Here is a 13,295-nt window from a genome sequence, read left to right on the forward strand (position 1 = left end):
CAGCGTGTGTGCTTTGATGGCCTTTTCTACTCGAGTGTCATTCATTAGAGGGGCTTTCTTCCATCGCCACTTGGCTACTGGTTCTGATGTGGCTTTGGGGCATTCGAAATTGGCTATAAGTAGCTCGTAATTAATAACTGCTAACTTACTTAGCGAGCTATTGTGTTGGCTAATGAATTCCATTCCGCATTTTCCAACACGAAAAAATGCTTTAAATTTACTGCTTAATAACTATTTTATGTCTGATAACTGGCAAAGAATTTGTCAGCAGAATATTTTTCATAAATATAAATAAAAAGACATCAATATTTTTAAAACATAATAATTGAATCAAGCTGATTGATCTATTCTAACTAAGGCTAGTTAGCTATTCTTTATAATAAAGCATGATCAATCCAACCATTTATAGCCATAATATCGATCTTAATGTAAAGAATCTTTTGGACATAATATTGATCTTAATATAAGGAATCTTTTGGACATTGATCTTAATAGAGGGAATCTTTTGGAGAACTACCCAAGTTTTTTCCACCCTCATAATGAAATTCATGAATTTCACTGCTGCGCTCGAAACTATGCAACATATTTTGTGGCAGAATATCTTTGAGATATTCCATTTGACTCAATTGAACGAATTTAGAACGAGTGCGGTCTGTGCACTCAATTACATTTCACTTTCCAAGGGAAGGCCGCCACTCGGCAAAACACACATGTGTGTTGGTGTGTGGGTCCCCCATATATAGGGTATGGGCCCCTATACCATATAGTACCATACATACTTGTATAACGCATCCCCAACCCCTCGCTTTGCGACCCTTCCTCTCTTTGGCTGCGGATTATACAATGTGTGGCTGGCGTTCCGTTCAATTTTTGTGTGTGTTTTCTGTATTTGTTTACGCGCCTGCCGCAAAAATACATTGCAGAGATGTGTTCTCCAGCATTTTGAAGTTGATGGGGGAATGTGAATTCGTTTCATTTGTTCCCTCATTTAATTGAAGAGATTTATTTCGCAGAGCTGGCTCGGTTCTGTTCGGTTCGCTTGCTTTTGGACTCAGTTGCGATCGGACTGCGTGCCGTTACAGTAGGCGAAATCGGAGGAAAATCGGTGGAAAATCGGTGGAAAATCGGTGGAAAATCGGTGGAAAATCGTTGGAAAATCGAAGAAAAATCGTGGAAAAGTAGAGCGAACGATCGATCGCGTAATAACGCCGTATAATATAATTATACTAATAATTATTAGTAATGCCTCTTGGCATTACACACACATTTTGTGGGTGGAAAGAAACAAAACAGAGTCAAGTGTGCAACAGTTTCTGTTTCTGTTTAAGTGTCTAAGTGCCATATAAATGCGTACTAAAACATTTCTGGAATTTTAAGTGGAAACATTCTCGAATTCTGTGAACTTTCCCAATTGTGTTTTTAGTGAAAGACTTACAATTTAGACGAAGCCAAGGAGAAATTCCAACGCAGAGACACTTTGGTGGATATTTGGCAAGAAGCTTTTTGCTTTTTTTCGTGGAGCAACGCACTTTGTGAGGTAAGTCACACACCGTGCATCGTTTAAATTAGTTTATTTTGTTTTTGTTTTTTGGTTTTTTTGCGTAATTGCGCAAATCATTTGTTTGGTCTACTTTTTGATTGACCGCGCACAGCAATTTGACTTTTTTAACCCAAAGGCCAAAAAGTGTAAAATGTGCAGTGGTTCGTTTGGTTCCAAAGCAATTTGTGTCGTTTATCCCGCTGTGTGTGTAGTCAATCGTTCAATTATCTATTCTCTGGCTACCCCATAATAATGCAGTGAATTTGGCCAGTTGTGGACTCCCCATAGAAAAAGTATCTCTTTTTTTATTCCGTTCGGTTCTGCTATGGTACATGCTCAAATTGAAAGCACTTTTCCACAGGGTTCCCATTCTAATTTATATTTATTTATTTGTTTTTACAAGCCAACCGAGCTCGGAAAATATTTCAAACTCATAATTCTGTTATTTTCTAGCGCTCCCTTATGAGATTTTGTTTATTAACCAACAGCATCTAGCATGTAGCATATAGCATCTAGAGTCTAGAGTCTAGATTCTAGATTCTAGATTCTAGACTGTATAGGAACATGCAATATTTTCTAGCCGCGTAAACAAACATTTCAACTTGTCTGCTCTTTGTCCGACTTGCTCTATATCTGTGAGTATATAGCTAAAGATATAGCTATCTGTATATATATATATATTTATCGGGTATCTGTTTTGTCGGTCGGTTAGCTTTACGATGCCATCTTCTCGGTGATTCGGCTTTTGTTTTGTTGCCTTTGGCAATCACTCAATTTGCTGGCCGACAACCGACGATGCTGCTTACTTTTCGCCTCCCTTCTCTGCAATTTATTTATGAATGATAATTAAGGTTAGGTTTGTTTAGCTAATTGTGCGGCCAGTTCCCGGTATTGTTCACATCCCATCTCAGGTGGGATCGCCGAAGACTTTCGGCATGGTCTTTTGATCTTTAAGATGCTAAAGTACAAATGTCACGAACATATTTGAATGATTTCATGAGATTTTATCATATAATCAGTGTTTACCAAATAATAATTTCGATATAGTAATGTATTCACTTTCTATTTAATTCAAATGTCAACAATAAAGTAATAATGTTATTTTTTGTTAATTTATATATTATTTGATAATATGATTTTATATATTGGGTTTTCCTCATGCTTATCAACAGCATTTTTATAATGGATTTTGTTGTCCAAATGTTTTTGAGTACTAATAAAATATTAAAGCTCAGAATTTAAACTTAGCTCATATTTATTTCAACTAAATCTGTTCAATATTCTATATATAAATCTTTGCCTCTTTAGCGTGTGCGTGCTTTATATTTCTGAAATGAAAATCGAATCAATAATTCACTACTCATATACTTTGTGATAATTTAACGTAGCTCCGCGTTTTTGATAAAGTCGACTTGCCACAATCGACCTATCGCTCCATCTCCTTCTTTTCGTTTGCCCCATGGGATGCAACCTTCTCGCCGTCACGTACTGAATGGCATATGCTAGATGAATGGGTGGATGGATGGCTGGATGAGATTGGATTGGGTGGCTGATGGCTGGTGGAACCTGCCGACGAACCGTGCGAAATAACAGACTCGTGCCGGTTTCGACTTGGTATCGGGATACACTGAGCGGCAGCGGGGCCACCGCCAAGTGCGTCAATTGCGGGTCAACCCGTGCGATTGAAATGGATGCGCCAAGTAACCGACGGGTTCAGTGCGATGCGAGATGTTTGTATGCCGTGCAATGTTTGTATACTTGGCAAATACTTTCCGGAACGTTTGTTTATAAGTCGGGCGATTTTGGACAGCACAGGAAATACATATACTAAAATTGCGCGCTCGTTATCGATGGAGGTGAAGGTCGGAGGCTGGAGGGTGGAGATAGGAAAGCATATACAATTTTTGGCAGTTTCCGATTTGGCGGATGCCTTCCTGGAAGTCAACATTTCGGATAACCCCATCATTTAGCCGCTGCAGTCGCCACTCGCTACTTCCCCTCGAGCATAGACGACAATGTCTGTGCAACACATGTGGCACGATCTTAGGTAGACACACACATACATTCGTGTGTGTTCGATGCTGATGATGTGCCCACATGTTGCAGTCAACAATAGAGCAGCAAATGCAAGCCGAAACAATATTTGCCCTTGTCTGCTCTGACTCTGGCTGTGGGCGTGGCCCCGGGGGCGGGAGAACAGAGACAACTGAACACAGTAGTCTTCTCGCCGGCCGTTATTTTTGTTGCTTTTAATTTCTTAAATTTTTTTTTGTCCGCCAGATGTGGGCTGAATGTTGAATGCGGACTGGAAAGATCAGACCCAGAACGCCGAGAGAAACTGTGTCTGTTTTAATTAAAGATGAGAGTACTGCTCGTGGCGAACTGAGAGATACTGCGATACTGAGATACAAAGGCTGGCATGTGTGGAAAATTAAGGCTGCCGTTGAAAGCGAAAAGATGCGGGACTCTGAAGGCAACGACCATCCAAACAGAACCGCAATGGGAATGGAATAGCGAGCCTGTCAATCTATTGACTATAGCATACCTGGCATTTTGACAACTCGACTTTACTCGAAAGCATAAAATATGGTAGAAAAATAAATATTAAACTGAAAGAACTAAGTATGCTTATGATTAAGCTCTAAATGGTTAGGGTATTGGTGTGCTAAAGAAACTAGCAACCACTTAAGGGATATAAAATTATAGGTCCTCTATAATGATATATATATATATATACCAATTATGCCATTATGTTTTTAACAGAATAAACAAATATATGGCTAGTATATTATATTTAGTACTTAAACTATATCACAAAAATTATTTGTTGAAAAAGGATGTTTATTTTGAAGCACGAACCTTTAAACGCTTGGTTCTTATGATCATAGCAATCACGTTGATTGCTTATTTGATAAGTTTCGTGCATACCCCATGGCACCCTTACACTACAGGGTATTAGGCGTTGGAAATTTAACGGCAAAAGTGGAAGCAACTCGAGGGCCCACTAAATTGAGTCGCCTTTTCCGACGCCGGCGCATTGAGTAGGACATTGTGTGTGGGAGAGAGATGGTGAAAGAGAGAAGGGCGATCGGATCCGAAGTGAGAAAGAGAGATAGCGAGAGAGAGTGTGGGAGAATTAAGAGAGGTTGAGAATCGGAATCGTCGCGATCACCAGTAGAATTGGAATCGGAATTGGCATTGGGCATATTCAGTACATCGGACTACGCGGACCAATTTGGAACAGTTTTTCGCTTGGCTCCGTGAAAATTCACAACATTTCGAATTTGAAATCGCAATCCCTTGTAGAAAATCGAAAAAAACGTGACTGAGTTGTGCGAAAAATAGAACCACATTTGAGGGCGCAGTGTATGTGTATATATAGAATCCCCTCGTAAAGTAAACTGACAACAAGTCGAAAAGAGTTTTCCCTCGCCAAAAAGGTAAACGAAAAGACAGGTCGTTATTTTATGGCGGTATTAAAAAGAGTGCCAGCCAAAACATTTTTGTGTGGCCATAAAGCTATTTTGAAAATCGATAAAATATGCAACGCGTAAAAGATGAAAACCATGAGTATTTGTTGTTATATGTACATATGTGCCCCACACATTCTGAGCTCATTCCACTGGACCATTTTTAATTTATGGCACGCGCTGGACAAAAATCAGAAACGGGTATACGAGAAATGTTGAACAAGTTACCGGAAATGTGCGCGACATTTTAATTAAGTTCGCCAAATGGAAATGGCCTTTAATCAAGTCAAGACCAAAAAGAATCTCTGCGAAAGACACGAAAGTTTACTCGCAAAAAGCCTATAAAAAAAAAATGGAAAGGAAATTCATTGAGTCAAAGAAATTAAGCGGATGTATCTAGTACACTTCCGATTTCCCACTTATTATTTGCACATGTTCTTATATCTTTAAACTTACGTGTAGCTAAATGAATGTACCCAAAGTGATCATAAATCTAATCGCATGCATTCTTTCAGGTGTTGCAGCAGTCACATCAAAAGCGATCCAAGGAATCCACCCTCCAGAAGCCAGCGAATGATCTATGGAACTCACCGTCATCCACGCCCACGAGTGGAGCTCCTTTGGTGACAATATGGCTGCCATAAATCCATCAACTCACTGAGTATATCACACACGAGCAGCCATCTCCCCCCATAAGTGGAAGTTTTTGGGGGAAAGCATTTCCGTTACATCGAGAAGAGAGATAGGTGATCATCGAGAGGATCATCTCCGCCTCATCTCATCATCAACAGCATCCGATTGCAATCGTGGGTGGAGTGGAGGATCACTTCAAAGGCACACATGTTGCACTGAAGAGGCCACTGTTGCAGTTGTTGTTTCCATTATAAATTAGAAACTAGAAGATCACCGATCTTCTTCCGGCGCTGGCGAAAGAAGGGGGAGCGCGGTCCATATAGAGCGGAGCACTCTAAAGTGGATTTCCGGTGAATAAAAAACCAAGCAGCACATGCGACAAAACTCCGACAAGGGAGTTGCCGTCGAAGTTGCAGTTGCACCACATCCAGTGGCAGTTGCACATCCAGTTGCACTCGCTGTTGCACATTCGAGGGTGCTGCCCTGCCGGCAAGAGTTACAAAAATAAATATACCAAAAATGGCTGCCGCCTGGAGTTGGCGAGCCAGTCACTCGACGATCACAATGACAAGCGGATCGCTGGTAGTGCTCTTCCTGTTGCTATCGATTTGGCAGCCAGCAGTGCAGGTTGAAGGACGACGCCAAGTGGCCAACAGCCAGGAGATGATCAAGGACCATCTGGGAGCCAGGAGTCAAAACAAGACACCAGCCATCACGAACAATGCTAATCAATCGAGCACATCCAGTGCGGATTTGGATGATGGCGCCGCGGATGACGATGATAACAAGGCCGATTTGCCGGTGAATGTCAGTTCGAAACCCTACTGGCGGAATCCCAAGAAGATGAGTTTTCTGCAGACGCGACCCTCCGGCTCCCTGCTCACCCTCAATTGCCATGCCCTGGGCAATCCGGAGCCCAATATCACATGGTATCGCAATGGCACCGTCGACTGGACGCGGGGCTATGGGAGCTTGAAGCGGAATCGATGGACCCTGACCATGGAGGATCTGGTACCGGGCGATTGTGGCAATTACACCTGCAAGGTGTGCAATTCGTTGGGTTGCATTCGTCACGACACCCAGGTGATTGTAAGCGATCGAGTTAATCACAAGCCGATCCTGATGACCGGCCCATTGAATCTCACACTGGTGGTCAATTCCACTGGCAGCATGCACTGCAAATATCTGTCGGACTTGACCAGCAAGAAGGCGTGGATCTTTGTGCCCTGCCATGGAATGGCCAACTGCTCCAACAATCGATCTATCATTGCCGAGGATAAGGATCAGTTGGACTTCGTGAACGTTAGGATGGAGCAGGAGGGCTGGTACACGTGCGTCGAAAGCAACAGCCTGGGTCAATCCAATAGCACTGCATATCTGCGAGTGGTTCGAAGTCTGCACGTCTTGGAGGCCGGAGTGGCCAGTGGTTCACTTCACTCGACCAGCTTCGTGTACATCTTCGTCTTTGGCGGACTCATTTTCATCTTTATGACCACCCTGTTCGTCTTCTATGCCATCCGAAAGATGAAGCATGAAAAGGTGCTGAAACAACGCATCGAAACCGTTCACCAGTGGACCAAGAAAGTGATCATCTTTAAGCCGGAAGGTGGCGGAGACTCCAGTGGTTCCATGGACACCATGATCATGCCGGTGGTTAGGATACAGAAACAGCGCACCACTGTCCTTCAAAATGGCAACGAGCCGGCTCCATTCAATGAATATGAATTCCCACTGGACTCGAACTGGGAGCTACCCAGAAGTCATTTGGTTTTGGGTGCCACGTTGGGAGAAGGTGCTTTCGGACGAGTGGTCATGGCGGAGGTCAATAATGCCATTGTGGCCGTGAAAATGGTGAAGGAAGGACACACGGATGATGACATTGCCAGCTTGGTGCGAGAAATGGAAGTGATGAAGATCATTGGGCGACATATCAATATTATTAACCTACTGGGCTGCTGCAGTCAGAATGGTCCACTCTATGTGATTGTCGAGTATGCGCCACACGGAAACCTCAAGGACTTCCTCTACAAAAATCGACCTTTCGGAAGGGATCAGGACAGTTCACAACCGCCTCCATCGCCACCAGCTCATGTGATAACCGAAAAGGATCTGATCAAGTTTGCCCACCAGATTGCCAGAGGAATGGACTATCTGGCCTCGCGGCGATGCATCCATCGAGATTTGGCAGCCCGGAATGTGCTCGTCAGCGATGATTACGTGCTGAAGATTGCTGATTTTGGACTAGCGAGGGATATTCAAAGCACAGATTACTACCGGAAAAACACGAATGGCAGGCTACCCATCAAATGGATGGCACCAGAGTCGCTGCAGGAGAAATTCTACGACTCCAAGAGCGATGTCTGGTCATATGGCATCCTGCTGTGGGAGATCATGACCTATGGGCAGCAACCATATCCCACTATTATGTCCGCGGAGGAGCTGTACACCTATCTCATGTCCGGCCAGCGGATGGAGAAGCCAGCGAAATGCTCCATGAACATCTACATTCTGATGCGACAATGTTGGCACTTCAACGCCGATGATCGGCCACCCTTTACGGAAATCGTGGAGTATATGGACAAGCTGCTCCAGACAAAGGAGGACTACCTCGATGTGGATATCGCCAATCTGGATACACCGCCCTCGACGAGCGACGAGGAGGAAGATGAAACGGACAACCTGCAAAAGTGGTGTAACTATTAAACGAATCAGGATCCTTAAATGAGTTCAAGCAATTCAAGCCTGGTTTTTGAACCACAGTCAAATTGTTAACTAGAGATTATGGAGTGTCCTTTAAATCCTTGTTAGGATACAAAAAAATCCTACAAATCGTACTACACTCGAATTTATGTATATAACTCTCATTTAAGTCTGTATATCTCTTGAAACTTTTTACCAAAATTGCACCAAAGGCGTAAAACCAAAAACAAGCAGCTGCTCGAATTTAGTTCTAGTTTAGAGTTGATTTAAGATACACCATAAAACATGTACTAGTATATGCGTAGTAGTAAGTTATGCTTAAGACTCGGTTGTATTTTCTGTTGTATTTCATATTGTACTGATCTTTGTAGTATTCGCAGTTTTATACTCGCTAAATTATACTCGTAGCCCATAGAAACACAACAATGTTCTATCTTAGCGTTAGTTGCATGCCGCAGTGCCTTATGAAACAATAAATGTTGTACACGAATCCCAACGAAAAATGATCATCGCCTGAGCATAACCGAGGAGATCCGACGGAACCGATGGCCAGATCATGACGTCTCAATTTGAAAATCGGTGAAAAAAATCACACTCGATTTGAGGCGCACGAGGCACGCGCGTCACTAAACGAAAAATGATGAATGGAACGGCCTGCGGTTCGCTCTGTTGTTTTTCGTTTTTTTTTCGTTTTTTTTTTTTCCTTTTATACGAGTATATTTTCATTTTTCAGCTTGGAACCGCTGCTTTGAGGTGTGATAGGATTAAGGGGCTGGGGGTGGGGCTCTTTTGGGGCTGGGGTCGCGGCGGCGGCTCGTTTGTTGACGCGCTAAATGCCACGAGCGTCGACGATGCAATTAGACGATAATACAAGACCCGCCGCATTGGGCAGAAGGAAAATATTTTTATAAAGTATTGTAATTGCGGGAGATTTGTGGAGTGTCCGATTTATTTGGCGGCGTATTCGCAATGAGCCTCAATCCGCTGCGCCGGCGGCCAGCAGTTGGCCGACTTAGATCTGTGCTGCAGCACAGCGATGCGATGCGATCCGAAAGATCTTGCAACATTGTGCGCCTGAGATACTTGCCAGATAAATGGGCATTGGGGCATATTTAAATTAAAACTTGTGTCTTGATTCTGAGTCGCTCTAAGCCAGAGATCAGCGGTAATTGCCACGACTTCATGTGGGTGTGGAAGCCAACAGAAGTCCAAACTTATGAGCCTGGGATATTTATTCATCGATTAACCCGTTGTGATGCACACATGGGCTTGCTTTTTTATTGGCGCTTATTTAATTAAAAATTTCGGTTGAGTCAGTTAAATTGCAATTTGAAATGCACTTTAGTTTTTATTATTATATTTATTTGCACTTGTGTTATTTATGTTGGTGTTGTCAATTAATTTAAAGGCATCATTAAAGTATTACCAAACCATTACGATATTTTATAACTTTGTCTGGAGTTTAGCTGTTGGCATTTAGAGATTTGATAGGCTCTTCTGTTTTCATTGTTTGATTTAGCATGCAATAAGTTCTAGCAGCTAATGCCAGCGTATCAAATTGTCAAATATTTCATCATGCCTTTTGTCTATGTTGTTTTTACTTTCCAGTGACCTACTGGATTATACAACTTAGATATCCATCCATTCTTCCCGAGCGTGGCATCCATTAATTAGGCGGCATTACCGCGGAGGATCGCCAACACATCCGTTGGTCCAATGATCAATCTCAATATCTTTTTGTCTAAACTGCATTTCGATAATTTATCAATTCGAGGGCTTTTCATCGGCGAGGGCCATAAAATTAAAATTGTTTTGTCTGTTTATTAATTAGGGCCCCTGCAGCAGTGCGAGTGGGCGTGGTGCGATGAGCCCCCTTCTCCTCCTAATGATCGGAAGTTTGACACGTGTCTGCCGGGGATTCGGGATTCGGCGGACGTGGGTGTCTTTTACTTTTGCCTATTCGCTGGCCACTAGAGACGTGGGCCGCTCGGAGACCCCTGCAATTATTGCGTGAATATGTTAATTAAAATTTGTTCATGCAGCCATGGAAATCAGACCACATTTCAACAGCCAAATCGAGACGGCTACCTCAGGAAGTCTGTGATCAGCCGGAGAGCATGCGGGCACTTACCACCAGCACCAAACTTAATTCGCGTCGATCGATCGATTGTCGGGTCTATAAGTCTGGTCCGGTCTGCAATCTCAGCAATGTTACCTGTCTCGAGTGATCAATTAATTTTTCGGCCACAGTTGGCTATTAATTTGCATGCGCTTTTCTGATCTTTCGTTGGGTATATAAGATAAGTTTTCAAGTTTGTAAGAGATTTCAATGGTATCTCCCAGAAAGTGAAGACCAAATGAGATTTATTAAATTGCAAAAATTTAAATATTTATTCTGTGTGTTTCTCTTTTAAAGGTAAAAGTTTATTTTGCAATCTATTTGCTTTTTACAAATGTATGGATTAATTACTCTAAGCTAGTTAGCTAGTAACAAACACTTATGATTCCAATTGGCTGCTTTTGGGAATGTTGGCCTAAAGTCGCATCTTACTTTTGTTGGTAGGAACAGAAAATGTAAGGATACAAATTGCATAGTTGTTACTAATATCTTTCACTTGATAAGAAACTCTCGCATACAGAATCATGAATCGATATGGTATTTTACCAATTCCGCCTTAACATTCGAAAATAATGATTTAGATTTCGATTTCTCTGCATTATATTAAATTTACAGAATATATAACTCGAATTCTTTAAAAAGAACATCCCAGTGAAGTGTATTAGAACCTTCGACTTGCCAAAACCCGAATCCTTATTGTTTTGTTTTCTGTGGTCAATCGTTTTTGGCGATCGGACAGCGCACAGGTTGTCTGGTGGATTGCCTGCTGGCTGGCTGGCTGAATAGTTTGAAACTATTTTAAAAGTCTACAAATTGCCTGTCTAACGTCGATCGTCCAGATCGTGGCCGTCATTCAGTCAGTCAGTCAGTTGGTCAGGCAGTTGGTCGATTGCACAGCTTGGGTTTGACCTCGTCTTGGGGCTTTTTTGTTTGGAAAGGCGGACCGAAGGCAGATAGATCAGGGTGATCAGTTGAGTTGAGGTATCATTTCGCCACCGACATAATTCGCGCCTTATTGTGGGGATAGTTCAGTGGAATGGAGGGTGCACAGTTTGACAAGTGCTTAAAGCATTAGATGTGTTTGCATTTCTATGGATACATTATTTATCGCTCTGAGCTTGGCAGCACTCGAAACTGAAAAGCACCGGAAACAATAAATTAATAATAATACATTTGAATAGCCAAGCAGATGAATCAGTTTGGCGCACCTGTCAGCAAAATGTTGATTCACAGTGGCATCAGCCAATTCCACAGGAACACTGAATCGCTATTTCTTGGCCTAAGTCCACCGGGGCGTATGAGTAATCTCGAGTGGTGCTTCACGTGTTTTAGTTGCAAATTTTACGCTCTTCCATTCATAAAACTTTAACAAAACTCGAAAAAAGACACAAAAACACACAGCTGAAACAGTTTCATAACCGGCAAACCGGTCTGGCAATTCTCGGGCTAAAAGCTTTGAATCTTTAACGATTTGGTGCCTTTTTTTACTACAGCAGCCGCGATCACTTGACTTGGCTTGTACGAACTATGCAAATCCAGTGAAAAACATTTTGCCATGTGTGGGCAGCAGTCGAATCCACCGAATCCAAGTCGAAAACTGTCACAGAGTCTCTGTAGGATTTTTATGAATGAAACGAACGGTGGAGTGGAGGTGACAACGCTGAATGAATCGAGCAGCGGATGTGCCTAATTAACATTGCTGATTACATTTTGTGTGTTATTAATTAGAAATACTCGACTGGTCGCATAAATTTCCAAGTCTTCATATTGCATATGCATTATAATGAGCGAAAGGCAGCGAATCGATAAGTTTTCTGATTCAGTAATTCATTTTCTCGACTCCCTCGGTTTTTTTTTTTTTTTGATTTTTTTTTGATTTTGTCGCCATGGTCCGTGTTCGTTGCATCTGTCGGATTTGTGAAATCATTTTCGCCGACTTGCCACCAAATTATGAAGCCAATAATCCGTAGCGAAAATGGAATGCCCTTCGTCGCATATGGAGTTTACTTTAATAATTAATAGTTGGAAGACTAAATAGGAATTCAAAAATCGAGCTTGGTAATTGGAGTTATAAAATCCTCAAAGCTGTGAAAAAGTATCGTTTCATCCTAATCTTAACCTTTAAGTTATTTATTTGCCAAACTAAAATTCGAATTAATCTATCTTGATTTTCTCAAAGGGCATCACTTTTGGCCAGCAAACTTAATTTCCGGGTAATTTCAGTTACCCAATTCCTTGGCCACAGCCTTCAACAATCTTGTATTCGAGTGACTTTTGTAGGTCTTTTCTCTTTTTTTGCTGCCATTGCCGTTGCCTTTCTGCTACTGTTAAATGCAAAATTTATGAACAATTTTCAAAAGGAGTCACGCGTTAAATGTACGACACGAACTCACGCGACATTCCCAGGGAGCGGGGGTTAGAGGGGTTTGCACCTGGAGAAGATCTGGAAGGGGCGCCGGAGGAGGATGTGGTGGATGATTTCGTTAACGCATTTGGGCCTGAATGCGTCCAGAGAGCTGGGCTCGCAACCCGGTTGGCCTTTTGTATTGCGCCTTGTAATATATTTTATTAACAATAAAATGTTAAGTGCCACAAGCAGGGGGTTAGGGACGGATCGGGGTATTGGGGGATCCAGGAACAGCGCGCCGGCTGGAGCTCCTCCAGAAAGTGTTCGGATTTCAGGCCTTCATGCTGGGCCAATGCTACTGTGCTGCAGTAAAAAAAAATAAGGCAAAAAGCCGTAGAGAAATAAGAAAAGAAGATAAACTGCGTGCGCACATATAATCGCGCCATGAATCAAAATCACACCAGTTGGCTATATATAGATATCCGG

General features: G+C 42.4%; 1 protein-coding gene across 2 annotated transcripts; it reads left to right on the forward strand.

Annotated features, from left to right (window-relative positions):
- Positions 1–1,057: 1,057 nt before the first annotated feature.
- LOC6616665 (fibroblast growth factor receptor homolog 1) lies at positions 1,058–8,846 on the forward strand. Of its 2 annotated transcripts, none has more exons than XM_002040984.2 (2): positions 1,058–1,537; positions 5,526–8,846. In XM_002040984.2, exon 2 carries the CDS (start codon positions 6,163–6,165, stop codon positions 8,344–8,346), a length of 2,184 nt encoding a protein of 727 aa, XP_002041020.1. In that variant the 5' UTR covers positions 1,058–1,537; positions 5,526–6,162; the 3' UTR covers positions 8,347–8,846. The 2 variants fall into 2 exon arrangements, with proteins under 2 accessions (XP_002041020.1, XP_032577628.1); XM_032721737.1 differs by lacking the exon at positions 1,058–1,537 and adding an exon at positions 4,753–4,980.
- Positions 8,847–13,295: the final 4,449 nt, after the last annotated feature.

Source organism: Drosophila sechellia, chromosome 3R (genome assembly GCF_004382195.2).
Source record: "Drosophila sechellia strain sech25 chromosome 3R, ASM438219v1, whole genome shotgun sequence".
Taxonomy (NCBI): Eukaryota; Metazoa; Arthropoda; class Insecta; order Diptera; family Drosophilidae; genus Drosophila; species Drosophila sechellia.